Source organism: Eutrigla gurnardus (genome assembly GCF_963514095.1).
Source record: "Eutrigla gurnardus genome assembly, chromosome: 6".
NCBI classification, from domain to species: domain Eukaryota; kingdom Metazoa; phylum Chordata; class Actinopteri; order Perciformes; family Triglidae; genus Eutrigla; species Eutrigla gurnardus.
The window spans coordinates 26615963-26643295 of NC_139920.1; the positions used below are offsets into that span (position 1 = coordinate 26615963).

The following is a 27333-nucleotide window of genomic DNA, read 5'->3' on the forward strand; positions in this document are numbered from 1 at the left end:
GCTTTATTTCCAGCGGGGTCTAAACTCTCGGGACCCTCTGAACTAACGTTGGTGCATGACGTTTGTGAACAAAAATGTGTTTTCCAGTCTGTGTTAAACAAAAAAAAAGATGGGTTTAAGTTTAGAAGCTTTGAAACTGTGAGAGAGATCACAGGAGACGGGACTGTGTTTATATTTTACATACATGCAGTACTGTGACGTTCATTGTGCCTAAGATGACACATTAGTAATAAAATCATGCAGCGCCATTGAGGGAACCACTAACTCCTCTTTCAACGTTTCCTTTACAAACTCGACGGCGATGACTTGAAAGAGTTATGAAACCCTGAAAGGCCCTGCATCACCCGAACAACACGGGCACACTAAAATAACTTCCCCTTGAAACGTCGTCGTCATTGAGGTTTTGTGTGAGAAATGTGCAAAGACACAGGAGCTGTGCTTTGTGTGGTTTTTTTCTGAGGTCACACTGGAGATGTCTGAGGAAATGTTGCACAGTCTGTAGCATGCTGAGGGAATGAAGCACTTAAGAAACGACAATGTTACTGAATGCAGCCGTTTTATCATTTTTGAATAATATGCCTAGTAATCTTTTTTCTTCCAGAGTACGGTTGGCAGAGGAGAGAAGCTTTAGTGCGAGAAATAAGACTGAATATCTACTGTAACGATCAAGTTTGACTTTCTTCCTTGTGCCTGCATCATGTTGTGTATTTAAGGGGAACATGAGTTGTTTTTGTTTGTTTTTGGGTTTTATTATGTAATATGATATAATTTCACAGAGATGTAGGACAGGGAAGAGACAATTGCACAACTATTTGGCTTAAAAGTTGATGTGAGAGGAGATTTTTTTTTTTAAAGTTTGATTTTCATTTATGAAGCATCATGTAATTAATGCTTATTTTATTTCTGAAGGAAATCTATTTTGTATTGTTTAAACGGAGAAGTGTGAACGTCGCTGTCCTCTTATTGTTTGAATGTCTTTGTAGTGTCGCCTAAAAAAAAAAATAAGGAGATATTAAAACACTTTTAAGCCATTTACGTCTTCTGCTTGTGTGTTTGAACAGATTACACACACATTTTTCTCTAGAAGGCTGAAGTGAAGTCACATAAAGCGTCACATCTTCGTGTGTCACCTCATGAAATATGAAACACGTTTTTCCGAAATATTGAGGAAGTAGTCCGGGGTTCTGACAGCAGCTGCTGCGGCGCGCGCGCGTGTCTCGGACTCTGATGTCTGCCGCGTCGCTTCCTCGCGACTTGTTTTAATGGATACATTTGACAGAAAAACGTCACCGTGAAGTGTTTTTTTTTGTGTGCGTTTGTTTTGCGGGTTTTCTGAGCCAGCTGTCCCGAGGAGGAGACTCGGCAGCGGCAGCAGCATCTGCCCCGAGAGCCGCAGGTACTGAAACATTCATGTCGACAGGAAACCAGACAGAACGACGAGCCGTCCGGAGCCATTTACTTTTAATTTATGCGACAGCGGCGCTGTCAACACCCTCGTATGTGCTCCATTATGTTCGCTCATCCCTCATTGCCTTGACAACAGCTGCTCTTGAGCTCTCTGTTTAAAGACTGCACAGCATTTTATATTCTTCTTATTATCCCTTCATTCTCCTCGACAGGTGTCCGACAGAATCCTGCCGCCCTCCAGCCCTGCTCATGGCAAAGGTAGGCCTGTGTATGATTTAGAAAAATTAATTAGTCAATATACAAACAGCTGATTCAAGCTGCTGTGTTACTTTGGTAAAGCATGCTGTTAAAATTGGAATAAACATGCATATTTGAGATTATTATTAATTAAAAAAAACATTTTTTTGTCTGAAGTCAGCTGTGAGATGATTGTGCTGTTAAACTAAAAAGAGTTTAAGGTGTTTTGGAGTTTACTCCATATGCAGTTCTCATTGGTTCTCATGGAGCATCATCATGAGCTGCATAAACACATCATCGCTGATTGAAGGGTACATTTGGGTACAAGCTAATGTTTTTTTGGGGGGGAAGACATTATTTTGAAGTGTTCATAAATTCCTAATAATATCAGAAGTCTCCTAGAAAGACTTGTGTAATTTGGTTGTGGTTATAGGTCAAACAGACCGCTTCCTTCACCTCGAGTCTTTTAGTCACTGAACGTGTCATTTGTTTACAGTCGAGCAGGAAGAACACACTTCCCAATAAATAATCAATTATGAAAAGATAGTTTTCTTGTGTTTAAATGATGAATTCTTTAAAGATAATTCCTGAAATGAGCTTTGTCTCTATTTCCCCTATCTTTAAATTCCACTCTTCCAATGCTCTCTTATTGTTGTTGTTATCATCATTATTATTTTTCTCTGGCCCTGCAGATGAGTTGGGCTGCTGGTAGACAGTGTGTGGCCAAGGGGGACCACAGGAAACCCAAACCCGGAGAGCTGGCTTACCACAAAGGAGACCTCCTCACTATCGTTGATGCGAGCGCGGTACTGTCATGTTTAAACGAGGCTGCAGACCAGTCATTCGGTAGCAACGTCGTTTTCCCACCGTTTCACAGGAGACTTTGCTCTCTTTTTTTCCAGAAGAAGGGATGTTACAAGGCGAGACACAACGCCACGGGAGACGAAGGCCTCATCAACTCCACCAATGTGCGTGAAAGAGAGGCTCTGCGCGTCGACCCCAGCCTCAGCCTCATGCCGTAAGTTCCTGCTCCGTTGCACATCTTTCTTTTACAGCAGCCTCATCCTCAGAAGGATGCAGCCGTGTTTACGTACAGCAAACACACGGGCGGTGTGACTGTGACGCAGAGACACACTCCTTTCTAAATTTAGCTCTTGGTTTGGTCAACTTGAAAAACACAACTTGTGACCGCATTGTTTTGAGTTGAGACGTGCTATAAAAATCACTGTGTCTGCATTCTTTATTCACCTGTAAACTTCATCTCCTCTGTTAGAAAATCACCGTCTATAAACTATATATGTGTCTCTCCCCCACGCTGCCTTTTTCACCAGTTGGTTTCACGGGAAGATCTCGGGTCCAGAGGCGGTGTGTAAGCTGCAGCCGGCCGAGGACGGCCTGTTCCTGGTTCGAGAGTCCATCCGCCATCCCGGCGACTACGTCCTGTGTGTCAGCGTCTCCCGAGAGGTCATCCACTACCGGGTGATGTATCAGGACAAGCAGCTGACCATCGACAACGCACAGTATTTCTACAACCTCATTGACATGATAGAGGTGAGCCATCCAAGTTGTGTCGTTCCGTGTAACCAGGACAAAAAAATGATTCTGCTATATATGCACACAAAATAGACTATATAACACTATACATTATTTAAAAAGTAAGCGTCATATATATAACAGACCCGCCTGTACTTTCTATTATTCAGAGGAAGGATTTCTGGCACAACTTCACCTGACATAGACAAGAGAAAAAGCCTGAGGAGGTCAAAATTGAAGTATATAAAATAATTATTTCAGCTTCATCGCGGTCATGCAAATGAAGCCTTAATGTCAGGGGACGTCAGTGGGTCTTATCCTCTGGGGATCACGCATTTCTGAACAAAATGTCATGGCAGTTCATCTAATAGTTGGTGAGATACTTCAGTATGTTCCAAAGGGTTGACCGACTACAGTTAGTAGGGTCTTAAGTCCTTATGTTAATGAGGCCACAGACTGTGACGAGGAGTCCCAACTAGACGTCCGGTCCTGTTAAGATGGCTGCTGTATTTATGGCCAAAGTACCAGAGTAAAAATACATCTTTCAAGCAAAGACAGGAAAACACAAGAAGAAGATCCCTTTTACGGGTTATCTGCGTTTGGCCTGTTTCTGCGTGAGGAAGACGGACTCGACGGAGGTGACGAGCTCTCCTCCTGCACCTTATCAGCGGACCACAGAAGGCTTCTGAGTCAGACCAGCTGACTTACTCCCGCGGGGAAACGCAGGAAGGACGTCCGGATGGCTATAAATACATGCTCACGACAACTGCTCACAATACAAAAGTGTCACCGTGTCAGAATTTACTTGTGTCGTTTAATTCAGCCGCCGCCTTTGTGTTTTTATTATAGGAAATAAAATATATTTTTTGATTTGTGAACAAGTAAAGACATAAAATAGGAATAAAAAAACAACAAAAATCCAAATAGTATTTATTTTCTTTACAGCTCAGAAAGGAGTGAGAAGAAGAATAACTTATTTACTCTCACCCCTTCCCCAAAACCCTTCTTCCATATTAATAGTTAATTAATTAACAATTATTATTATTATCAATATTAGTACCATTGCTTATAGGAAGTGGAGGTCTGACACTGAAGAGTATCTTCACATACATCCCGTGGTGCAGTCATTTGAATGGTTTGTGACTAAATAAAGGTTACAGTCGCACCTTTTTTTTGGTGTGAAACCACAGACCTCACTCGTGTTCACATGGTTTCTCGAGGAGGTGTTCATCTTTGTCTCTAGAGCTAGAGACGATAATAAGAATGTATTGTACATTTATAAAACGTGTACATGTGACACATATACATATTAATAAATAAATAAATAACTGTGTGTTCGTCTTTGCAGTTCTACTCGAAGAACAAAGGCTCCATCGCTACAACTCTTCTGAAGCCCAAACGAAAACAAGGGGCCAAGTCGGCGGAGTTGGAACTGTCGAAAAGTAAGTCTGACATCAAGAAAAACCTGAATCTACACACACATCAAACATGATCGTGATCCTTCAGGTTGTAAAGGTTTTATAGTTCACGTGTCTCTCCTCTCCAGCTGGGTGGCTGCTGGACATCACGAAGCTCAAACTGGGAGAGAATATCGGAGAGGGGGAGTTTGGTGGTGAGTTTTGAATTCTGCTTTTGTTTGCACTATTACAACACGTGAAACGAATGTATTCTGATGGGTGTGTGTGTGTGACTCGCAGCTGTTTATGAAGGAGACTATATGGGCCAGAGAGTGGCAGTGAAGACCATTAAATGTGATGTCACAGCTCAGGCCTTCATGCAGGAGACCACAGTCATGACGTGAGTCCCAGCATTTCTTTCAACTTTGACGAGCGTGTGAATTAAATAAAAACAACCTTTTTCATTTTCTTCCACTCGATTCAGGCTTATTGTACGAGTGATCATAGGTGTTTGAATCAAATGTTTTTTATTCTAGCCGACTAAATGTTTTGAACTTGGATTCCCTTTCTTTCAGGAAGCTCCAGCATAAAAACCTGGTGGTTTTGTTGGGGGTCATCCTTCACAAAGGGCTTCATATTGTCACAGAGCTCATGACTAAGGTAATTAATAACTAGGTGATATAATCATCTTCAGCGGATCTCAGTTGGAATATAAAACATCATTATATTAACAACCAGAATGAAGGAATCAACAGCTATGAATGCATCTAATTTTTTCCTGCAAATTCAGCACCAGCAGCCAGTGAGAATAAATAGTTATATATATATATTAAAATGTGTTTTCATTCAATGTGCTTTATAGTTATTTCGATGTAGTCATTCTTTATATCCTAGACAATTTTCTCAGTAAAAGTAACCTTTAACCCAAAGATCCAAGCAATTACAATACGTCCTGCTGCCACAAGGAGGCGCCACTAATGCAATGGTAAGCCAATGCAGCTTTAAGGAGTCAGAGTCTGACTTCCTCTCCTGTTTAATGACATTAGGCTGAAATCCAGAAGCTCATTGTGGTTGTATAATGACTTTAGGTCACTTATATAGTTACTGTAATTTGAACAATACGAAATAGTAAATAACTTGTTTAGCGCTGGATTAACACATTTGTAGATCAATACGACATCTTCAAGTGTTTTATCCTTTATGTGTGTTTGTGTTAAAGGGAAACCTCGTCAACTTTCTCCGGACAAGAGGACGCTCGGTTGTAAACTCGGTTCAGCTGCTCCGCTTCGCTCTGTGAGTTCACACTTGTGTTCAGAGCTGTGCATTGTGGGACAGCTGCAGGTCCACAAACACTGTATACACATCACAGTGGACGTCCCCCCTCATGTAAATCATGCGAGGGTGCAGACATTTAAATGACCAGTTGTTTTTGTGTGTGTGTGTAGAGATGTGTGTGAGGGGATGGAGTACCTGGAATCGAAGAAGTTGGTTCATAGAGATTTGGCAGCCCGTAACGTGCTGGTGTCCGACGACGGCCTGGCCAAAGTCAGCGACTTCGGTTTGACCAAGGTGGACTTGAAGGTGTCCGATAACGCCAAGCTGCCCGTCAAATGGACCGCCCCCGAAGCTCTGAAGAAAGAGGTCGGTGTGCACAGCTGCTGCATCACTTTTATGGTTTGATAGATCCATGAGAAAAGGTTCTGATGTTTCATTATGTTTCTATGATTGCTCCCATGTTGCAGAAATTCTCCACAAAATCCGATGTTTGGAGCTACGGTGTTCTCCTGTGGGAGATCTTCTCTTACGGCCGTCAGCCTTACCCTAAGATGGTACGTTGTGTGTGTGTGTGTGTGTGTGTGTGTGTGTGTGTGTGTGTGTGTGTGTGTGTGTGTGTGTGTGTGTGTGTTAAGTGAGATGATAAAGATGTTTAATGCATTACGAACACGTCAGCTACACCAAAATGTGTTTGACCAATAGTTTGCCTTTTTTGTAAATAGGTGTATTCACGTTGAATGTCTCGTGTCTGTCCATTGAATGTGAAGCTCCAACCAGACGGTTAGCGTAGCATAGCAAAAACACTGGCCTTAACTCAGTAATTAACACATCCTATCTTGTTTATTTAAGTCGCACAAATAACGATGTTAAACTATAAGATGTGGCTTAACGAGGACATATGTACTGGACTATTTCTTTGCCGGGACCAGTTGACTTCTCTTCTAACGCTCAGCAAGAAAGAAAGATGTCTTCTGTCTGTTTAGTAATCTGACCTCTAGGGATGATAGGGCCTAATATTTAAAGTCTTTTCTACTTCAGATCTGATCTGGATTCTTTAACTGAGAAGTTTCAGACCTCCATCTCGTCTGCATCGTCTACATTTAAAAAGATGATTTTGAGAAAAGACAACCTCTAAGAAGACTTAAGAAAAATCTTTCCTCTCTGGTCCGGCTTTCCTGAAACCGGAAAGAGCCTCGAGCCCGTGACGCAGCTCTGTCACGTTGTGGTTTTAAGGATTTGTGTCTGTGAAACGTAGTAGGTGTGCGAGTGGGAGGCCGCCGGGCCTTGCGGTCAGATTTGTCGGTAGACCGTCATCTTCTGGATCGACTTACAGCGTCTGAGCAGGAAAGCGCTTCGGGTCACTCAGATCATAGTGCGTCAGCGAGGATAACGAAATAGATAGAAATAATCTTATTGTTCTCAGTTTGCCTAATCCACTTAATGAACTGTTTGGGTGCAAAGGAAGCTACTCTTCACCTGTTACCTGCCCACAGACGAAGCAGTTTGACGTCACTCGAGGGGCCGGATCATGTTGACACACTGTAAAGGATAGACGTTTGGAAAGGAGGAAACTATGCTACTTAAAGCCAGCTCTGTTTGTGACACTAGTGGCTCTCGGGTAATCTGTGATCCCTCACCACTGAGACCGGCTGTTAAATGAGGCCAGCGGGATCAGGCAGCATTAATCGAAGGGACAGTTAGCGTGTCTCCTTTGCACCTCAGGTCAGCCGGTGTCCTTTTAAATGCAGTTGATTACCTCCTCCAGCCTGTTAATACACATATATATATAAAAATATATATATATTTATATGTACATATATATAGAAATATATATTTATATATATATTGTTGTTGTTGTTCCAACGTTTAATCAAACTGTGAATACTAATCACAATCCCGATTTATGATCATTCATCGCCTTCCTTTGCCTGTCTCTCCTTGTTCCTGTAGTCCTTGAAGGAAGTGAAGGAGCGGGTGGAGGGGGGCTATCGCATGGAGGCTCCGGAGGACTGCCCCCCCGCTGTTTACTCCCTGATGAGGATTTGCTGGGAGCCGGAGCCCCGCAGGAGACCTGCTTTCCACAAACTGAGAGAGAAACTTGAGCGAGAGTCGGGCAAACGCAGCCCCGGGTCGGAGCGCCGCGATGGGATCGGGTCTGGATCCGGATGCTGATCCCGAGCTCCTAATGGTGGCAGTGGAGTTGCGAGCGATGGACAGGTAATACAGCACATCGTTACCCCCAGTGTTGGTACGAGTCACACGTGATGGCCCGGTGGAGGCCAAAACTGGATTCCTTGAGGACAATCATTGCGTAACTCTGGTGGTCATGTGATGCCAAAGAGAAAGAGTTTCACAGGAATATACTAAACGTCAGTGTGGGGGGTGAGACTATGGTACGGCTCTGATTGGTGGCTCCACTACTAGATTCGCCACAAATCTGTGTACAGACATTCATGGTACCCAGAGGATAAACCCTAATGACTTTGGTGATCTAGCTCGGACCACGCCCTTCTTTGAACTTCATTTTGATCTCAACTACACGTGTGTAAAGTTTTGTGAAATCTGTTGACACTGTCTTTATAAAACCACACCACATCCTGTGAAATAGCAAAAAAAACAACAACAACAATGACTCCAACTAACCAGGATTGTCTGTGAAGCCAAAGCCGTCCGGTGAGTAGCAGATAACACTCTACATGGAGTTTGAATTTCAGTTCTGTCTGTCCGAGTGTCTGTTTGTTGCCATGTAGGGGTGAGTATTGGCAAGAACCTCACGATACGATACATATCACGATACTTTGGTCACGATGCAATACGTATCACGATACTTTGGTCACGATATGATACGTATCACGATATGTATCACGATACGTATCACGATACTTTGGTCACGATACGATACATATCATGATACGTATCACGATACTTTGGTCACGATACGATACGTATCACGATATCACGATATTGCGATATAAATAAAGATGAAAACACAAGTACCTGTATATGTACATCAGATGATATTGATCAAAGGACAAATTGAGTCAAAACTATTTCATTCAAAACAGCCTCTCCATTTTATTAATTTCCATGAAATTGACTGGAATAAATATTGAAAATAAAATGAAAAAGGATAAAGTACTGCATTCACAACGCGTCTAAACATTAATCTATTTTTTTTTTTTTTTTTAAATCGATCTTTAGAGTTGAAAATCGATATTGTATTGGGCGGCAAAGTATCGCGATATATTGCCGTATCGATATTTTTACCCACCCCTATTGCCATATAAATGTGGCATCTGTACGATGAAAGAGCTTCTGTTCTGTAGAGTAAACACAGGTTATTTGTATTTAATGACGCAAGATTAAATATACATATATGGGAAAGAAACAGGAAAAATCCTGGATTTAATCGCAGATCACCCAAATCTGCTTTGATCCCAGTGAACAATATGCCATGGACTCAGGATTTAATATGAAAAATGTGTAATATTTAATGTTTTTCAATGTTCAAAGAATTTTGCTTTTAAAAAAAATTATTGGGATGTTTATTCGAGGCAGGTTGTCAGGAGGCCTTTTCACGTGAAAGAGGAAATCATTTCACTTTTTAAGAAATCAAGCCTCATACTATTTTTGACACTTTGTCCGTCACACTCCAGCAGTCAGCGTTCTCGGGGACTTTGACTCAATTCACATACGACATGTATTACTACGTTCTCTTCCCTCTTTATGAGGATTTTGAGATTAAAAGAGTGGCTTTGTTTTATCCATTGTCCTCTTGGGAGTTTTGCAGGTACAGATGTCTTTTATTTGCTTTCCTAATCTTTGAACTGAACATTATTATTTAACACATACTGTTTCTATTTATTAATGTATCACTCATTTCACCACATGTGCTCGTCTGCTGCTTTTTAATAGAAATAAAATGACATTTTCATTGTTCTCGTGAGATTAATACCGTTTAAACCCCACCACTAAATGAAGACTCTCTTTTTTGGGTGGGATTGTTGTCACGTCACAAGGCTGAATTAAAGATGTCATTTGACTTAAGTCTACGTAAGCCTGGTATTTGTCTCTGTCCCGGGAGACGAACCCCAAATTGAGGCTTCATCCTCCGTCTTGTTATCGTACAGTAAGCGATGGTCCTCCACCGTTTGTTCAATCTGCTCGGTGTTTTCCTGAAGCCCTCTAATGGGATGAGCAGCAATTTTCTGGACAAGGATTTATAAAGGAACCACACAAAAAAAGATAATAAAAGATTTGCTCTCTTTGATGGTGGATGAGTTATATATTACTGAGTAAATTATAATTTTTTTTCTGAATACCAGTGATTATTTCCTCTCAGTTTGTCAGTGTGTATTTTTATACCACCGAACAAAGCTTTATCCCTGGACCCAAGTGTTAATGGGTGACTTCTCAGAGGGTCTCTTTTAACGTATTACTTATTATAGGCTGCAGTGTACACATGTTTATATAAACTATCTGCAAAAACACCTCATATATAATATTTGCTGGTCCATTTGTTGGCTGAAGTCTATCACCTGTAGACAACCTTCAACTTTTCTCTTCAGTCTGGTCTCAGTCCAAATTTGATTCAGTACAAGAATCATCTTTGAGCTCTTTCATTCGTCGATAAATGATGAAACGAGACGCATCCGCCGAGAAGCACTCGAGCAGACAGTCGCCTAATCGTGGTCAATTGTTTGAATGCGGATGCAAAATCCACATGCAGCTTTCCAGGTGGAGCTTTCGAGTCCTTTTACATCCTCATTGGCTGGATTACAGAGCAGCATGACAATCCTCAGAGCTCCTCCAGGTAGAGAGCGCATCATGTAAGCTGTTTGGGGTCTTTACAGCTCAGCTCCAAGCGGAGCCAATGCACATATGTAACAGTGGGACAAAGGAAGGTGTATTGTAGACAAACTTAATGGGGCTTAACTTGTTCACGTATAAGTAGATTGTGTCACTTGAAGGACTAAATGAGCTAACATGGACTAATATAGGTACGAGACAAGATGTCTTTCTAAGAAAACTGAATCATCCGAGCTCCGCTCATCCCTGGACAGGCGCTTTCCTTCACAAATTATTTACAAACCGTACTAATACAAATACAACCGCATGTCCTTTCAAAACAAAATACTGTGTGTTTTTGTTATTTAAGTTATTCTTCTGGTCATGAAACATTTTACTCACCTTTTAAAGATGAGTGTTTGTATCTGAATGATAGTAAACACAAAGTGTAGTACTGTCAGTGGTGTAGTAGTATACACGCACATTTACTCATGTACTGTATTGAAGTACAATTTTGTTGTTGAGTATTCCTTATTTATGATACTTTGTACTTCACTACATTTTAGAGGAAAATATCGTAATTTGTATTCCATGAAATGTATCTGACAGCGCAATTTACCCGTTGAAATTAAGATTCTACATAAAAAAAACATATACGGTATGTTTGTACAAATACAAATACAGAAACCAAATAGTGATTTATAGTGATTTTTTTGTGTAAAATGACACAAAAACCAAAGAAGAAAAAAGAAGACCAAAACAGAAAATTTGCAAGATTTAAGATATTATTTAGAACATTAGATTTACACTCACATTCACTAGACAAGAAAAATACACAAGAGAGCTAACACAAGGTATTTCATTAAATTAGACTTGAGTATTATTCAAAATATTGATTATATTACATTTTATTTAAATATATTGATTTATCCTTGTACTGCAAAGTACCAATCAGCTGATTTATAGAGGTCTCTTTCCCAACGTATGTATTTGGACCCGCTGGCACCTCGTGACCGACTCAGATTTGGTCACTATGTTGAATGAGTAAAAAAATAAATAAAATAAAAAAAATATTGAGTGAGTTCCGGAGGTCAGAGTTCCTCCTGAGGCTCAGACGCTGATGAATCACACTATCACCACTCGATCCTCGACCCACAATTACAACCTTGTCCTTGACATTCCCAAAATATCACCTTTCCCCCTAGATATTGCATAATATTGTGATTACTTATTATGACATCATCATTCCATAAATTTTAAACTGTATTCTTGAGACAGTTTTTATTATGTCTTTGATCGCTGTAACTATCTCAACATACTACTTTAGAAATCCTGGCGGCTTAATGAACTATTTCACACTGAAGAGTAACATTAACCTGACTCTTTGGTTCAACGTTGCCATGGAAACGATCTCAACATGTTTTATGGAATTATGCTCTGCTGTGATTGGTTGGTCATCCCTTCTGCCCGTGAGCCTTTGCACGACCGAGAAACGGAGAACCACATGAACTCAGCTTCGTCGTCAGACCAACACCATCACTGTTCCTCTCGCCCCCTCCCTCCCTTCCCCCTCCCCCTCTCCCCACTTCCCTCAGTAAGCTGACACTGCGCATTTACACGTTAGCTGCTTTTACCTCTAATAGGATCAGGAGGCTTACATTGTCATCTGATAAAACTAAGCAGCTTGATAACTGAAATGCTTCTTCTTAACCAATTTATGCGCAATTAGGACAACAGAGAAACAGTGGAAGAAACAAAATTGTATTAACAAAATCATGTGGGGATAAGTGACCACTTATCATTACTGAGTAAGCTTGCTGTAAGTGAGACTATCGGGAATGAAGAGTAAATGTTATTGTGCTGAACCATGGTTATCTGGGCTGAAATTAGATGATTATTCATGATAATATTTGATTTTATAATATTTATGTTTGTGTAAAATGTTAATCATGACAAGCAACTAGTTTGACCTCAATGACCCCTGGAGTTTACTACCACCACCGTCTGCCTTCCACTCTTTCTCACAGATTGAATTACGCCAATGGCTTGAAAATTACATCAAATTATAATGTTACTTTTCTTAAACGTTGTCTGTTTTTCTTGCCTGAATGAGAACTATAAGAATAACTGTCAAAAGTGGAGAAAACTTCACGATTACTGCATTTCTGTCTACCTGTTCCAAAAATAATAATAAGTGGAAAATGTGGGAAAAAATCTTCAAATATAGCAAAAAAAAAAGTTTTTACGCTTGGCTGAGGTGGAAAAGTGGCTGAATCGATGCTATGGAACAGATTTAGTGAATAAATGATGTCTATGAAGCCTGCAGCTTCACGCTCTGTTGAAGAGATGAAAAACAGCGGCAGATAAAACAAATCTCAATCCATACATGAAACAAACGTGTTTGCTACATCGCTTTTAACCGTTTGCTGCTCTTGTAATGACGTCATCTTGCCACACCGTCTTCTTCTTCTGCAATGGTATACTGGGTTTTCTGTCTGGAGAGTTATCATGATGAACCGACTCCTAATGATTGCATAACGGTAGTGGATGGAAACGAGGATTAATTCGAAATTTGCAGATTTTCTCAAAATTTTGTTAAATGTTTACATCACTTCATTTTGATTAAATTGCCTGATCCAAAGAAAAAACTTTACATTTTGTTTCAGAGCATGTATTGTATAACATTTTTACTTTCTCCAAGAAAACAAAAAAATCTGTAATTTCCCTTTTTCTATGAGCAGATTTTGTTTTACATATTTTGTCATGTGCACATTCAGCCCGTCCTAAAGACTGAAACTGAATCAGCTGTTAAATTGATGTTCCCCCAACGTGTCTTTAGATATGTTTGAGGTCACAGTTAATCTTTTTAGCGCCTTTAGAGTCGCAGCTGATTTCTGTGACTTTAAGCCGGACCGACTCTGCTACTTTAAATCGGCTAGCAGACACTTTTTGTTCTCCGGTACACAAAAGAACAACATCCAAATGTGTGATGGCAATGAAGCAACAGCATTTTTACCTTGTTTATTATTTTCACCGTTTCATACTTGTGAAAGGCAGATCACCTCAGCTTTAAAAGGGCCGTGTTGAAAACCCTCCTCTTAAAGAAATAGTGCAGCTCCACAAGAGGAGCTTTACTGTACAAGCAGTGCTGGTCACCTGATGCCGAAATAATGGAGGTTCCTTCTAGAACAAAAACACCTTATTTTTTGTGTACTTGCATGTATTATTAGTTGTTTCTGACCACTGAACATTTGTGCCTGTCTGTTATAATGTCATACAAATACTTTACATTTTAGCTCCATTTGTGAATTTTTATGAAACTTGAAACTTTTTTTTTGTGAATTTTGAAGATAATTGCCATCAGCATACTAATAACAAGATACATTTCATATAGTAGTCATGTAGTTGCTCACTGTAAAAGTGTACAAACTAAAGTATCTACATTACATATTACAAAAATATATATATACCAATATATGCCAGAATATAGTATAAGTTTAAAAAAATGTTTTGTGTGTGTTATTACTAAAATTGAAAAAAAAACAGTTTTATTTATTTATTTTTAAAAAGACCCAGTAAGCAGATCAAGTTAACAGAGAATAAGGAAGTACTTTTTGTTTGTGTTTTCCAGTTACTCCTCACTCCTATCCTTACATTTTTTTTATTTTCCAAATCTTTTAAAATATTGTATAAGATAATTAGCTGTATCTGGGTCCTACTTTCTCTTTTTGTAAATAGCTTATTTTTTACTTTTATTAAATAAGACAAGCATTTATCAAATTAATTAATGTATTATCGTACTAGGATGTCAGATTAAACTGAGATGAGACGAGACAGATCGCATTAATTAAAGTCAACTAAAATATTTGGGGAGATTAAAGTCTAATCTCATTTAAATTTAAATTTTTCTGATGAATGAAATAAACATGGTTTTGCTGGGATATTAATATAAATATTCATCACTGACACCCTTTTGAGAGAAAAAAAAATGTATATTGTTAAATTAGTAGGGCAACATTTACGTAAAGATAATCTTTATGCTGATGACCTCATGTGTTATCATTTCAAAGTTTATTTTTTGTCATGGTTCCACATAAATTTGGGGGGGGGGCTGGGTGTGCTTAGAGAAAACTTTCAGTGGGTCTTTTGTCTTTAAACAATAAATGTATGAAAGAGAGTCTTGTCCAGGCTTCATTAGCCTGGGCCTCCTACCGTGGGGGGTGAATGGAAATGACATTTAAAACAATTACTTGAGCAGAAACCAGCTGCCAATCACTCTTACAGGGGAAGGATTCCAATTAATAACCTTCTCCTAATCCCCACGTTTCACCTCCTACGCCCCCCTCAGCCTCGTCCACCTCTCCCTCTCTGTCTTCCTCCTCTTCCACTCTCCTCTCTGAGCTGGAGTGCATGGCGTCTGAACTCAGTTGTTGAATGTTTGTGTGGGGTTTTTTTTTTTTTTTTTTTTTTTTGCAACCAAGCGGCTTTATTCACTTGCACTTCACTGGAGTTTTTTCCTGTTTAGGACTGTTTGCTATATAGAGAGAGTATTCTGAGAGATGCGAGGTAAGGAAAGCCGGCTCAGTGATTGCGAGCGGTGCACATTGGCGATCTGGGAAGAGTGAAGTCTGAGGGTGAGCCGCTCAGAGGAACAGGTGGAGCACTGGCATCAGCAACTTCAACATTTCAACGTTTATAAAAAAATAAAAAAAAAGGTAAGCTCGACCACTGCCTTGTTTTGTGGATGTCATTCATTTCAGTGAGACTGAACTTTAACAGTGTCATGGAACTGGAGAGAGTGTGGCTCCAAAAAGATAGAGGTTAACAGCTCAGGATGCAGTGAAGAAACACATGCTGGTGCTGTGGAAAAGTTTGCTTTTTTATCAAAAAACTTGCTCTTTTGTATGTGAGCACCTGAAATGTGTCTTTATATGTGTAGTTGTGTTTCTATTGCATAGCAGAACACAAATAATAAATGCAGAATCAATATCGCACGCAATACTTCCATTTGCAATCCAGTCAATACAACTTACTTACTAACTTACTTCATGTATATTAATTAATGCCAGATTTTGGCCCACTCAAAAAACTCCATTTGTTTTTCAGTAACATAACTTTATTTAAACACCTGTGAATGAATGTCTGTATAAAATCTATAGAATATGTTGCTCTTGAGAGAGTTGTATCCTGCTGCAGTTATAATCTACACTTACCCAAAACCTAACATTGATTTCTGTTTAAGTTAAGTATTGGGAGGCAACATTATCAGTAGAATGACAAGATCGTAAAGATTGTTGTGTAAAGTATTTTTTTTTTATTCCAACGGAATACACAAATAAATCTGGGTGTAGTTTTTATAAGAAAGGGTTTTGTTTGATATAAAAGTTTTATGTTCATTTTAAAATATAGCAGAGAGTTGATATTCATAATCGCTGTGGGACAGAGAGTGCTGAGCATGCATTAAAAAAATGTCATATATATTGTTTAAGAAGTAAGTTGTGTCATTAAGTGATAGCCTCTCAACCCGATGTGACCTGCAGAGGATAAGAGGGTTAAGATGGATGGACAGAGATCATCTAAGGTAACCTAAGATGATCTCTGGTCCACTACAGCACCTTTTGTCCTCAAACTGCCTTTTCTCTCTGATTGCAGTGCAGACGCTCGGATGCATTTATCACTGGATACCATGAGCATGGTGGATGACAGCTGCCTCTCCCCCAGCAACTTCCACGAGATGGGGAAAGGCGGGGGCGTCACCGTGGGGGGTCGCGTCCACAGCATCGACGTCATTCTGGGTTTCAGCAAAGACCAGGACCCCCTGCTCAGTCCTGCCGGGGCTCCGCGGCCCCATAAAGTGGACATCGATGGCCTGGCGGAGCCCGGGAGGCAGCAGGAGCCCTCGTCACACCCGACCTACAGCGGGCACCTCTCCTCTCTGAGGACCAGCAGCACAGAGCAGCAGTACCATGGTGAGTCCAGTTGCTGCTGATGCTCTCCATCCCGCCATCGTCCTCCACGGTAGTGTCACCTCTAGGAGCGCCACCTTTAGGTTGAGTTGAACAGCTTCAAAGTTTGTTATTGAGAAAAATCTTCTGATCTTCTGCCCCAAAAACACACGAGATGTTGGAGGATATTGATGAAACAGCAGGGTGTCCGGTCTGGAAGGAGGGCTGGATACGTATATGAGTTCTGGGTTCAGTTCAGAGATTTGCACTGAAGTTAGAATATATCTGTGATCAAACATAATAAACTTACTTTACTGATGACTAGAAAGTTTTCTGGCCACCAACGAAGATTCAGTCTATCGTGATTCAAACTTATTCAAGAGTTCATATGAGTTTATAGCGTTAGAGGTGTGTTATGTTGCCACATCGGCGTTATGGTTAACACACAAGTAAGAGGTGAATTAATTGTTACTAAGAAAAAAGCTGTGAATCAGAAGAATAAAACAGCATTTTCACACAAATCAAACATAGCCACACCTCCTCAGAAACCTGCGGGAAGGTGCTGGGTTTTGAATCCATGCCTCATCTTGCTGTGGCCTGTCTGCTCTCTCTGTGCCTGTCTCAGGCCCGTGAAGGCTGTGAACCTTCACCTTCACCTCAGACAAAGCGGGCGGTGTTTGAGCCGGCAATGATAATAGGCTGCATGCCCTGCTTTTTGGCTGCAGCGTTGCATATTACACTTTTAACATTTAACATGAAGCGTATCGAGCAGCATGTATAACATGCAGAGTGCGGTCATACTGGGTGTGTTGGTGCACCATTTTTTGTGGAGTTTGCTTCCATTTAAAACCACTCACATGCAGATTCCCACTGTTGCACCACGGGGCTGAGATTGAGAGCTAAATCTCAGGACAAGATGGTGTAGGGGGTTTATGTGCACAAGCCCAATCCCATCCCCTTGTGGAATTCCCCTAATCTTCTCTTCTGTGTGGAGATTAGATTGTACAGTAGGTCATTGGGGTGTTATTGTTATCATTCTGTCTCGGAATCAAATTCATCACGTTTTAATCTGAAGCTATTTTCACATGCAGGATCTGGCAGGTGGTTGGCGAAACTTGTGGCAGAAACAACAAAAAAAACATTCAAGTAAAAAACACAAGCGGTTTTAATTCAGTCGCTGAATCCAGGCAGACACTGATTTTCTTGATTAACATACATCAACACCAATGACATCACTCCTTTGTATGTAACTATCCCATGAAGTCAGCGCAGTTCCCCCTGAATGAGCAACTTTTCTGTGTTTGGTGTCGCTCGGCCCCCTCCTCTCGGAGCCGAGATGTTCTGCTGGCTGATAAACAGTGGGCAGCCTTCAGACCAGTGGCTGTGATGGGCTGACAGGCCAAGAGCTGGTCACTGAACCAGACCTGACCTCTGCCTTTGTCAGAGCCTGGCCTTTGTCATAGCTGCTTAATGAGAGGTGGATAAATGAATCCCTAAAAAATCCTGCTTTGCCTTTGCCCCCCGCTCCCATTTGCCAGTTGAAAGACCACAATGACCCCTGTCTCCGTACTTTATCGCCGTCAACACATCTCAGTCACAAAAGCATGCTCGCATTCACATTTCTATACTGTAACATATTTGTGGAAATTATGTGAGAATGATCGGGTTTATAGTGTGATTGCCTGAATCTGTATCTCCTTTGGCTTTACAGCAAGTTTCCTGAAATCTACTGCTTTTTTTGACCGCTCTCATAGCATTGTTTTCAGCAGCTGTTTTCAGTGGAAATAGCTCTATAAACCAACTGTTCACTATCTGCTGGCACCAAATGGCATACAGACACAGTTAGTGACTAGCGAGGGAAAACATTGGATTTAACAGCTAAAGAGCCAAACACTTCCCTCAGGAGTTGGTAGAGACCAAAACCAGAGCTAAAAGAGAGGGACTTACATTCACCAGGTGGTCACATGACTCCAAATCGACATTACTCCATATGCGGTGGTTGTGTGAATGAGTAACTATTTGCTTCACACATCAACTTAAAAGGCGATCACGCCAATGATTGTTCACAACTCGCTGCCACTGCCCCCAAGTGGCTTTTACTGAGCAACTGAACACATTTTATTCTCTAGAAAAGGCTATAACATGATCCACGAATCCATTTATTTGTCTTAATATATATAAGAAGAGCTCATTTAATTCAGAAAAGTAATTAAAAGTCGGTTTAACCTTCCGTCTGTACACAACCTGAATGATGTATGGAAGCCAGTTCAGGTCAAGAGAACAACGTTACAAGAGCAACTGATCCGATTGTTTAATTAAATTCTTAACCTGCTGGTTGAAGACTGTATTAGTTCCCTGTCTGTGAAACAGTATTTCTCTGGTGTTGAAAGTGATATACGAAAATATTATGGAAGATTAGTAATGAAGGAGAGAAAGAACAACTGAGAGGAAGACTCAGGGAAATTAAAGGATTATGAGGAGAGACGGTTGCTAAACCCTTGTAGTGTCAGTAAACAGTAGCTTGTCAGTGGCTGGTGCTCACAGTTGACAAGACATGTAGATTTTCTTGTTTTTTTGGCTATGCTTTAATAATAATAATCAACCATACTGTGGAATGCAACTAAGTTGGTGGTTTTGCAGCCCAGTGCCAATAATAAATACTGTTATATGTCATATGTTTACAGTTTAATCCATATAGAAAGAAGAAAATCAACACTGGAAACAACTTTTCTAAATCCGATTAGGAATGTTTTCGAGCTTCATTGAAGTTCAAGGGATTGCTTGCTTCACTGACCTACAGTAGCCTATTGTTGCAAGTGTCAAACTGATGTCTGCTCTACTGGAAAGTGGGAACGACATTCTTCATTTCAAAATCACCACTCTGCTCCTTTCCCCCCCCCCTCCTCTTCTAAATTTGAGTTCATGTTTGTGACATATTGTAATCACAATTTTCCCCAACGCTCGTTTCTCTCTCCCGTACAGATAGCAGCTTATTCACAAACAAGTGCGACGAGGCGCTGAATGAGCTGAGGAAGAGTGTGGAGAGCGACGAAGGCAAGTCTCCAGAGCCGTGCAAGGACGATCAGCCCAAGAAGAAGCACAGGCGCAACCGCACCACCTTCACCACCTACCAGCTGCACGAGCTGGAGCGTGCCTTTGAGAAGTCCCACTACCCGGACGTGTACAGCCGCGAGGAGCTCGCCATGAAGGTGAACCTCCCGGAAGTCCGAGTCCAGGTAGGAGGAACCACGACATCCACGCTATGATATCACAGAGATCCTTTTCCTCACTCATAACACCAAAGATATGTTGTCAGTTTACATAAAGAAGGTTTGTTTTTGGTTTTCTATAGTTTTCTCTTGGAAAACTCCTTAATATATCACAGCAGTAGAATAAGCAGGCAATAGAATAATCAGGTAACGTTTTTTTGCAGCTATATATGTATATTTAAATTAAAAAAAACTTTAAATTATATTTCAATTGCTTAAACTTCACACAGATTCAGTTAAATGTCCCTTTTGATCCGGGTCAGTAAATCACAAACACATCATAAGGACTGTTTCTGTACCCCAGGTCTGGTTCCAGAACCGCAGAGCTAAATGGCGTCGGCAGGAAAAAATGGACGCCAGCACTATGAAGCTCCACGACTCGCCCATGATCTCCTTCAACCGGCCAGCGCCGGTTCACACCAGCATGGGTCCGATGTCCAACTCGCTCCCGTTGGACCCCTGGCTCTCCTCGCCTCTGTCCAGCGCCACGCCGGTCCACAGCATCCCAGGCTTCATGGGTCCAGCTCAAGGCCTCCAGCCCAGCTACCCCAGCCACGGCTTCCTTAACTCCAATCCTCATCCTCCTCATTCTCATCCTCACCCTCCTCACCCTCACTCTCACCCTCATCCTCATCCTCATCCGTCCATGGGCCAGGGGATGCAGAGTATGGCTCCTCCTCCCTACCAGTGCACGGGATCGTATCCCGATAAATACCCTCTGGAGGACGTGGACCAGCGCAGCTCGAGTATCGCTGCTCTCAGAATGAAAGCCAAGGAACACATCCAGTCGATGGACAAGACCTGGCATCCCATGTGACTAACAAACCACCACGTTGGGAACGGGAGATGCTGAAGTTGTTTCTCGGGGGGTTCAGGGACAACATGTTGACAGCATGTCAGTGACGTGTCTGAGACCCACAGAGCCGAGACAATGGATGGTGAACTGTGAAAACTGAGGATTTTAGGACTTTCCTTGGACTTTTCTTTTTTTAAATCATCTCAAGGACATGAAGCAGACAAGTGAACTCTACAGTCTTGTTAAACTGCTCATTTTAAACCACTAATTATCCCGACATATGTTCTCCCTTCAAATCTCAAAGTGTTTAGCGTTTTACAGCCATGCTACCCTTTGGATTAACGCTCCATCCATATTTCTCAACAGCTTGTTGATTGATCGCAGGAGGCGGGTTTTCAGGGGTCACAAACGTACTTTGACCATATATGTAAGAAATAAGACAATAGTTTTTAATGCCTAGAGATATTCTGAGGAAAAAACGGTCCGTGAACAGAGAATTAAGCTAACATGAAAATCACCTAAATGTGGGGGTTATTATTATTCTCATCACCTTTCTGACTGAATTTGAGTTTGACAAAACATCCTACATTCAGCTGTTCATTATTTCCTTTTTCTCCAGTTTTTTTCCACCAAGTTTGTGTTTTCACTAATTAATCCAATTGTCACATTTTCATGGGTCAGCAGAGTCTCAGACTACTTTGTGGAGGAAAATTCAGTCTCAGTTTGATGTGAGCGCAGCTTTTTAAAAAATCTGACTGTGTTAAATGCAGGTCTCACTAATCTGTTGATTTAATAATAATAATAATAATTTTGTGTTATTGGCTTTCAGCTTTGTTTTGCTACGTACCGGCTGCCCAGTTTAGATTTGTATTGAGCCTATAGCTTAGATAACCTGATGGACTGGAGGAAGGTGACAGCCGAGGAGCAGCGAGGCCTACTGTCGTGGTTTTTAATATACATGGAGGGAAGAATCTCTCATGCTGTAAAGTTTGACCGTTTGATGGGAAATGTGCTATCGTCAGAGATGTGATGGCACCTTTTTGAAGTGGATCACGACTGAGAATATACCAAAAATAATTCTGCACACTTTTTTTTCTGATATGTGCTGGGATGCTTTAAAGAAGTATAATGGAGAGAGGAAAGAAAGAAAGAAAGGCAGGCGAGTGAGCGAGCGGAGTAACCCTGTTTGTGCTTGAGTGGCTGTTGGAGGAGAAGACCTGTTGGCAGCTCAGTGTTGGGTGGCTGCGTGTACGTGCAGGGCAGCAGAAAGAGCCCTGTGTGATGCGTCACCCCACATAGTTTAGTCTTTGTTTGGCACAATTGATCCAAGTGTATCCTCTTTGTCTGAAATTGAAGAGGCGGGGCGGGGGGGGGCGGGGGGCGACGGTCTCAGGCTGCACTAAATAGGCCCTTGTAACCATTTTGTCATGGAAGTTTTTTTGTTTTTTTTTCTCAATCAAAGGAGGGGAAACATTGTATCTGCTGTGGTCATTAGTAACACTATATTGGTCTTCTCCCATCTGCTGCAGAGTCAAGTTCGAAACGTCTTCATGTGTGTTTCACGTCAGGAGTCGAGCTAAATAGATTTTTATTTGCTGTTTTTAGCATCTACAGGTAGCATCTCCTGTACAGGTAACTTTTTGAGTTTGTTATGGAACAAGAGGGAGGGAAAATACTTCATCTTAAAGTGCAATTTCAGACTCTGTTTTTTTTTTTTTTTTTTTTAAAGGAGACAAATTACCCAAACTACATATTGTATAATTGTGATATTTCATTTTGATACATATAAGTCATACATCCCCACTGACTACAGCAGCAAGAACACCATTGAGTGATTTCTAGTTATTTTTTTAAAAGCCTGTTGGACTGCTCAGAGAGGGAACACAGTTATTCTACTGCTGCTCACCATTTGTTCTCATGTAGTTTTTTTTTTTTGTCTGTTTTTTAACGTTGTTGCGTAGTGATGTTTAGATTCCTTATTGGACAATGCCAGGACCTCACACCATAGAGGAAATGAGGATTACCTTGCACATTAAGAGCTTCTTTAGAATGCTACGTACAGTAAATGTGATTTTTGACCAAGAACAAGCCAAAGGTTACACAATGGACAAAAATGCACTAGAAGTTTGACAGTTTTAGTTGTTTTTAATGTGAAAATCTTCAGGAAAACTTCCTGTATGGCTGTTTCGTTACTTTCATGTCCTAGTTACATCCGTCCTTGTGATATCATTGTTTTCTTTTCTTTTTTTTAATTTTGTCTGGATCCTTGATGCCCATATTCTGGAAAGAATGAAGAATCTACTAGAAATAAATATAGTTTGATAGAATATGCATCTCCACTCTCTCACTGCAGTGCTTTCATGTTGACCTGTGCACTCATTCCCACACAGTCACCGTATTTTTCTTTTCCAGGAAGACTAAAGAGCATTACTACAGTATAATCGTTATCATCTGACATACATGGCACTTTTCCTCTAACACTTGTGCCCCGTCTCTCTCTCTCTCTCTGTCATATAAGAGCTCGTTCTCATTCTTTCTTTCTTTTTTTACCCCTCCCAATCCTTTCTGCTGTTCCATGGTTTGGTGGCAGGGTGCCAGCCTGTTAGGAAGATGAGACTCCAATCAATCAGCGCTTCCCAGGGGGGCCTCTGACCGCAGGGCCCGACTCCCTAATTGCCCCCAGGCAGGCAGGCCGGCAGGCTCAGCCGCTGCAACACATGTTCACAGAGGGACCGGTGCCGCGGCGCTAGCTGGCCTCCTCAGCATGAGAATCACTTTCTTGGACAGATGGAGGACAGGACAGACCTCACTACAAGGGCCATATGGATAGGCCAGGGGATGCAAAAAAGACATGTTTTTAAGTGTCCTGAACTGATTAGATACTGAATTACACTGGTTAACCCTGGCTATCTGAAATAGGAAATATAAATTGGAACTAAATATATTGTTTTCTCATCCAGATGTTTTGAGGATTCGTGAAATATACCCAGAACCGCAGGGCATTTTGTTAAAGGGAGAGTTGCCAAATTGCGGAGTTATCAGCTGTAGAGATGTTGGCCTTCTCTCGACTTTAATGGGTCTATATGGCACTCATCTTGTGGTGCTCAAATATACATTAAAAAAACTATATATTTGAAAAACTCAACAGCATCTTTCCAAAGAACAATCTAGATTGATTAATTGCATTACAGATAACAAAAACAAATATGTATTTTTGATTTGTGGGTGAACTGTCCCTTTAATGTAATTGTTTCAGGGAATAGGATGCTTGGATCTGTAATCCAAATATAATGAGAGGCACAAACTGGTGTCGGTTGTTGGTATGCATGAAAAGTTAAAGCAGTTATGAATCACGTGACTTGATCCTTAAAGAAAACCAAAAAAATATTGTGTTTGAGTTCAAATTTCAGAGATTTCACAAATTGCATGAAGTGTAACAACTTTAATTACGTTCACATGTGAGTTTATATCATATTACACCTGATTGTGTTCCCAAAAATACAGGAAAGGGGGAAAAAATTGGATAAGAAAGTAAAAAAAGAAAGAAGAAGAGATACAGGGAATAAGCATAAGTCAGTGGGAGAGAAGAAAACTAGAAGCATTAAGAAAGAAAGAGATTAAGCAGGAGAGGAGTGTGGGAGTGAGAGAGAAAGAGGGAGACAGAGGGAGTAAGGGTGGAGAGGAAGAGGAGGAGGAGGAGGAGGAGGGAGGGATGGCTGCTCATCAGAGTTAATGATGTAGAAAATCCCCCAATTAGAGCGTTTTCCTGTGTTTCAGGATGAGTTCAGAGTGGGGTCCTCTGACAGCCTGAGGATTAGTACCCAGGCTGGGCCGGGCCGAGCCGGGCCTGAACAGACACTAACTAACTGCTGGACAGCTTGGCACTGCTCAGCTGGGGCCGGGTCGGGGCTGTAGCCACAGTCAGGGGCTCGGGGTAGGCATGCGTTTAGTCGGAGCGAGTGGCTCAAAGAAAAGCATGGGAAAAAGAGCAGCAGCAGATCAACATGGAGAGTTACATGTATTAAAATGTAGAACATTTAGACAGAGTGCCAAAAGAACATGAGAAACATGAGAAAGACTTCCATATGTCTAAGCTCACCTTGCTGACGCATCAATTTTGTAACAGCATTAAATCCAGAATGTAATCTAATCTATTCTGGTTTGTATTGACAATCAATCTGTCCACATACTGCTTCGTGGCAAATAATAAATAAATCACAAGAGGGCAAAAAATAAATAAATCTTGTGAACACAGCCTTTAATCCTCCTAACAATAAATCTGTCTCTTTACACAACAATGAAACATAACCAATAAAAGCTTTTGTCTGTATTCGCCTGCATGTAATCGTAAACACATAGAAGCAGATATTGGACGTTGGTCAGACTTACGTCAGAAAAATGCAGACTCGACCTTGAGGACACATATAGTAAATATTCTTAATGCAAGGTCCACTTACTTAGCTGTCCCTGCAGCTTTTCAGTCTCCCATGGCTCAGTCAACAAACTCCAGACTGGAATTGACACCTGACTGCCTATAGATTTAAAAAAAAAAAAAATCACAATTTGAATAATTCATTATTGGGGTGTTGCATTTAAAAAAGACTTTGACTTAACTTGGACTACAGTAGCACCAAAACCTAAAAACAACAAGTGAGGAAACTACAGATAGCCTGGTTATTTTGGGAGCAGAGCAATAGTATATTAGTACAATACTAATAGTATTATAAAGTGTCATTCTTTGTGTTGTACTTTGTCAGTAAGATATAAGATGTCAGTCTTCAAACTTAAAGGTTGTTGACCAAAATTGCGAAGACAATTAATTTTGCGGAACTCACCTCACAGTGAGTGTGTGTTCATTAATAACAACTGAGTCCCTAATGACTAATTGATTAATTGTGCAGTCTATTATTTCGCTCCTGCACCCCAGTAGATCTGAAAGGGCCACGGCTGGAGTTAACAGTCTTATTGGAGAGACGCGTTCCTCGCATGGGACAATAAGGGAAAATAGCGGAATTAATTGGGTTTGATTAAGAGAGCTTTTCAATGGGACACAGCTTTTTCGCATGACATAATTAGAGGTCAGTTAAGGGAGGGGAGGGGGGTAGCATGGGGGGGAATTTGCCTGTTGGCGCCAGTGTTGTGTGGGTGTGTCTGTGTGAGAGAGACAGATAGACAGACGCAGAGCGAGACGGGGAGGGGGTGCTTCCTTCACACTTGTAGAACTATGTTGTGTGTCTGATGTGGTACATTTCTATAGGCTCACTCACCAGAAAACACACAGCGAAGTTCACAGGGGGCCCTCTGTGTGTGATTATTATCACTACACTTGTCAGCATTAAAGACACAGTGCTCGGCCTTTTGTTGCAGCTACATGCTCATTAGCAGTGCGCCGCAGAGACAATGTCGCTGAATAGAACGGGGCGGCGACCGAAGAGGACATTCGGCTGTGTTTTTGGATGAGAACATGTAAACAAACTGAAAACATTACAGACACAAACACACACAATTTATAGTCCTGTTAGAGTATCATCTGAAACAGAAGGAAGGACACAAAAGTCATCAGATCTTAACTGTCATTTACAAAAAAAACAAAAACAGGATTCACGCTTGATTAGATTAACAAATTCATCACAAGTCTGCACCTGCAGTTTCCTTCTTTTCTCAGAGCAGTTGTGATTTCACTGTTCTCTGTTTCACTGGGATTATGGACAGATGATGATGAGGCCAAACTGTCCAGGAGAGCCAATCTTTAATCCCACAGACAGCAGGCACCCACCTTATTGAAGTGTCTTTGAGCAAGGCAATAGTGGAAGGTCTCATTATACTCATTATGCAGAATTGGTCCCTTCACACGGTTAGATTATTGTAATATATTATTATGTTGTCACTAACATATACATGTAAGAGCATTCCAATATATTTCATAATTTTAGATGGTATTATAGTTGTAAAGTACAGCATCATATCATAAGCATATTATGTGTTTTTTATCATAAGTGTCAAATAAAAGTAGTGGAGTAAAAAGTCCAATATTTCACTCTAAGATAGTGAAAATAGATGTAGAAAGTATAACATCAAATCGTATACTTAATTTTATACTTTGTACAGGTTATAAAGTTATAAAGTACCTATTATTTTTCGTGTTTTTGTTGTTGTTGTGTTTTTGATTAATCATTCTTTAAAGTCTGTTCTTCCTATATCTTTTGAAATGATGTCTGTTTATATGGAGAAGAAGCATGGCCATACCATGATTTGTTATCTTCGAAAATTAGGTTTTATGATAAAAATCACATATTAGTTATTTCTTTTATTAGTAAACTTGTATCATGGAATCAATAAAGTGTACCTCATCTCATCTCGTTTTTTGTATTTTTCTACATGTTATATTATTATTGATGTCCTGAATCACACAGTGATCCATGTTTTGATTATAGCATAAGATTAATGTCTCTTTATCAAACACTAGTGGATGGTAGAGTTGAAGAACAAGTCAAGCAATTGTTTAAATAAGTTGCTTTATTAAGAGCAGGCTGGCTTTAGACCTTTGACATGAACACAGCATTGCATTCCTGCCTCTGCAGATTGAACATAGAACTGGAGCGCCCTCTATGGTTGGTACCTGGACATGACACTTCCTCATACACACACGGTGTTGTATATTCACTTATATTCAACGAGTGCCGCTT

General features: G+C 40.8%; 2 protein-coding genes across 5 annotated transcripts; both read left to right on the forward strand.

Annotated features, from left to right (window-relative positions):
- Positions 1 to 1193: 1193 nt before the first annotated feature.
- matk (megakaryocyte-associated tyrosine kinase) lies at positions 1194 to 10328 on the forward strand. 3 transcript variants are annotated; one of them, XM_084012555.1, is made up of 13 exons: positions 1194 to 1496; positions 1620 to 1665; positions 2337 to 2450; positions 2550 to 2662; positions 2976 to 3195; positions 4526 to 4619; positions 4724 to 4789; positions 4875 to 4974; positions 5150 to 5234; positions 5794 to 5867; positions 6020 to 6215; positions 6317 to 6403; positions 7800 to 10328. In XM_084012555.1, exons 1-13 carry the CDS (start codon positions 1411 to 1413, stop codon positions 8019 to 8021), a joined length of 1503 nt encoding a protein of 500 aa, XP_083868681.1. In that variant the 5' UTR covers positions 1194 to 1410; the 3' UTR covers positions 8022 to 10328. The 3 variants fall into 3 exon arrangements, with proteins under 3 accessions (XP_083868681.1, XP_083868680.1, XP_083868682.1); XM_084012554.1 differs by having other exon boundaries at positions 2547 to 2662; positions 7800 to 10327; XM_084012556.1 differs by having other exon boundaries at positions 1194 to 1396; positions 2547 to 2662; positions 7800 to 10327.
- Positions 10329 to 14782: 4454 nt separating this feature from the next.
- rx1 (retinal homeobox gene 1) lies at positions 14783 to 23020 on the forward strand. 2 transcript variants are annotated; one of them, XM_084011130.1, is made up of 4 exons: positions 14783 to 15352; positions 16290 to 16606; positions 19565 to 19818; positions 20156 to 23020. In XM_084011130.1, the coding sequence occupies exons 2-4, from the start codon at positions 16303 to 16305 to the stop codon at positions 20666 to 20668; spliced, it is 1071 nt and encodes a 356-aa protein (XP_083867256.1). In that variant the 5' UTR covers positions 14783 to 15352; positions 16290 to 16302; the 3' UTR covers positions 20669 to 23020. The 2 variants fall into 2 exon arrangements, with proteins under 2 accessions (XP_083867256.1, XP_083867255.1); XM_084011129.1 differs by lacking the exon at positions 14783 to 15352 and having other exon boundaries at positions 16080 to 16606.
- The last annotated feature ends 4313 nt before the right edge of the window (positions 23021 to 27333 follow it).

What these genes read in the sequence shown, in the direction of transcription:
- matk (XM_084012554.1), top strand. Translation starts at nt 1,411, where the DNA reads ATGTCGACAGGAAACCAGACAGAACGACGAGCCGTCCGGAGCCATTTA. An exon ending in CAGGAGACCACAGTCATGAC is followed by an intron (nt 4,975 to 5,149) that starts GTGAGTCCCAGC and finishes CCTTTCTTTCAG; the next exon opens with GAAGCTCCAGCATAAAAACC. An exon ending in CAGCTGCTCCGCTTCGCTCT is followed by an intron (nt 5,868 to 6,019) that starts GTGAGTTCACAC and finishes GTGTGTGTGTAG; the next exon opens with AGATGTGTGTGAGGGGATGG.
- rx1 (XM_084011130.1), top strand. Translation starts at nt 16,303, where the DNA reads ATGCATTTATCACTGGATACCATGAGCATGGTGGATGACAGCTGCCTC. An exon ending in CACAGAGCAGCAGTACCATG is followed by an intron (nt 16,607 to 19,564) that starts GTGAGTCCAGTT and finishes TCTCCCGTACAG; the next exon opens with ATAGCAGCTTATTCACAAAC. An exon ending in TCCCGGAAGTCCGAGTCCAG is followed by an intron (nt 19,819 to 20,155) that starts GTAGGAGGAACC and finishes TCTGTACCCCAG; the next exon opens with GTCTGGTTCCAGAACCGCAG.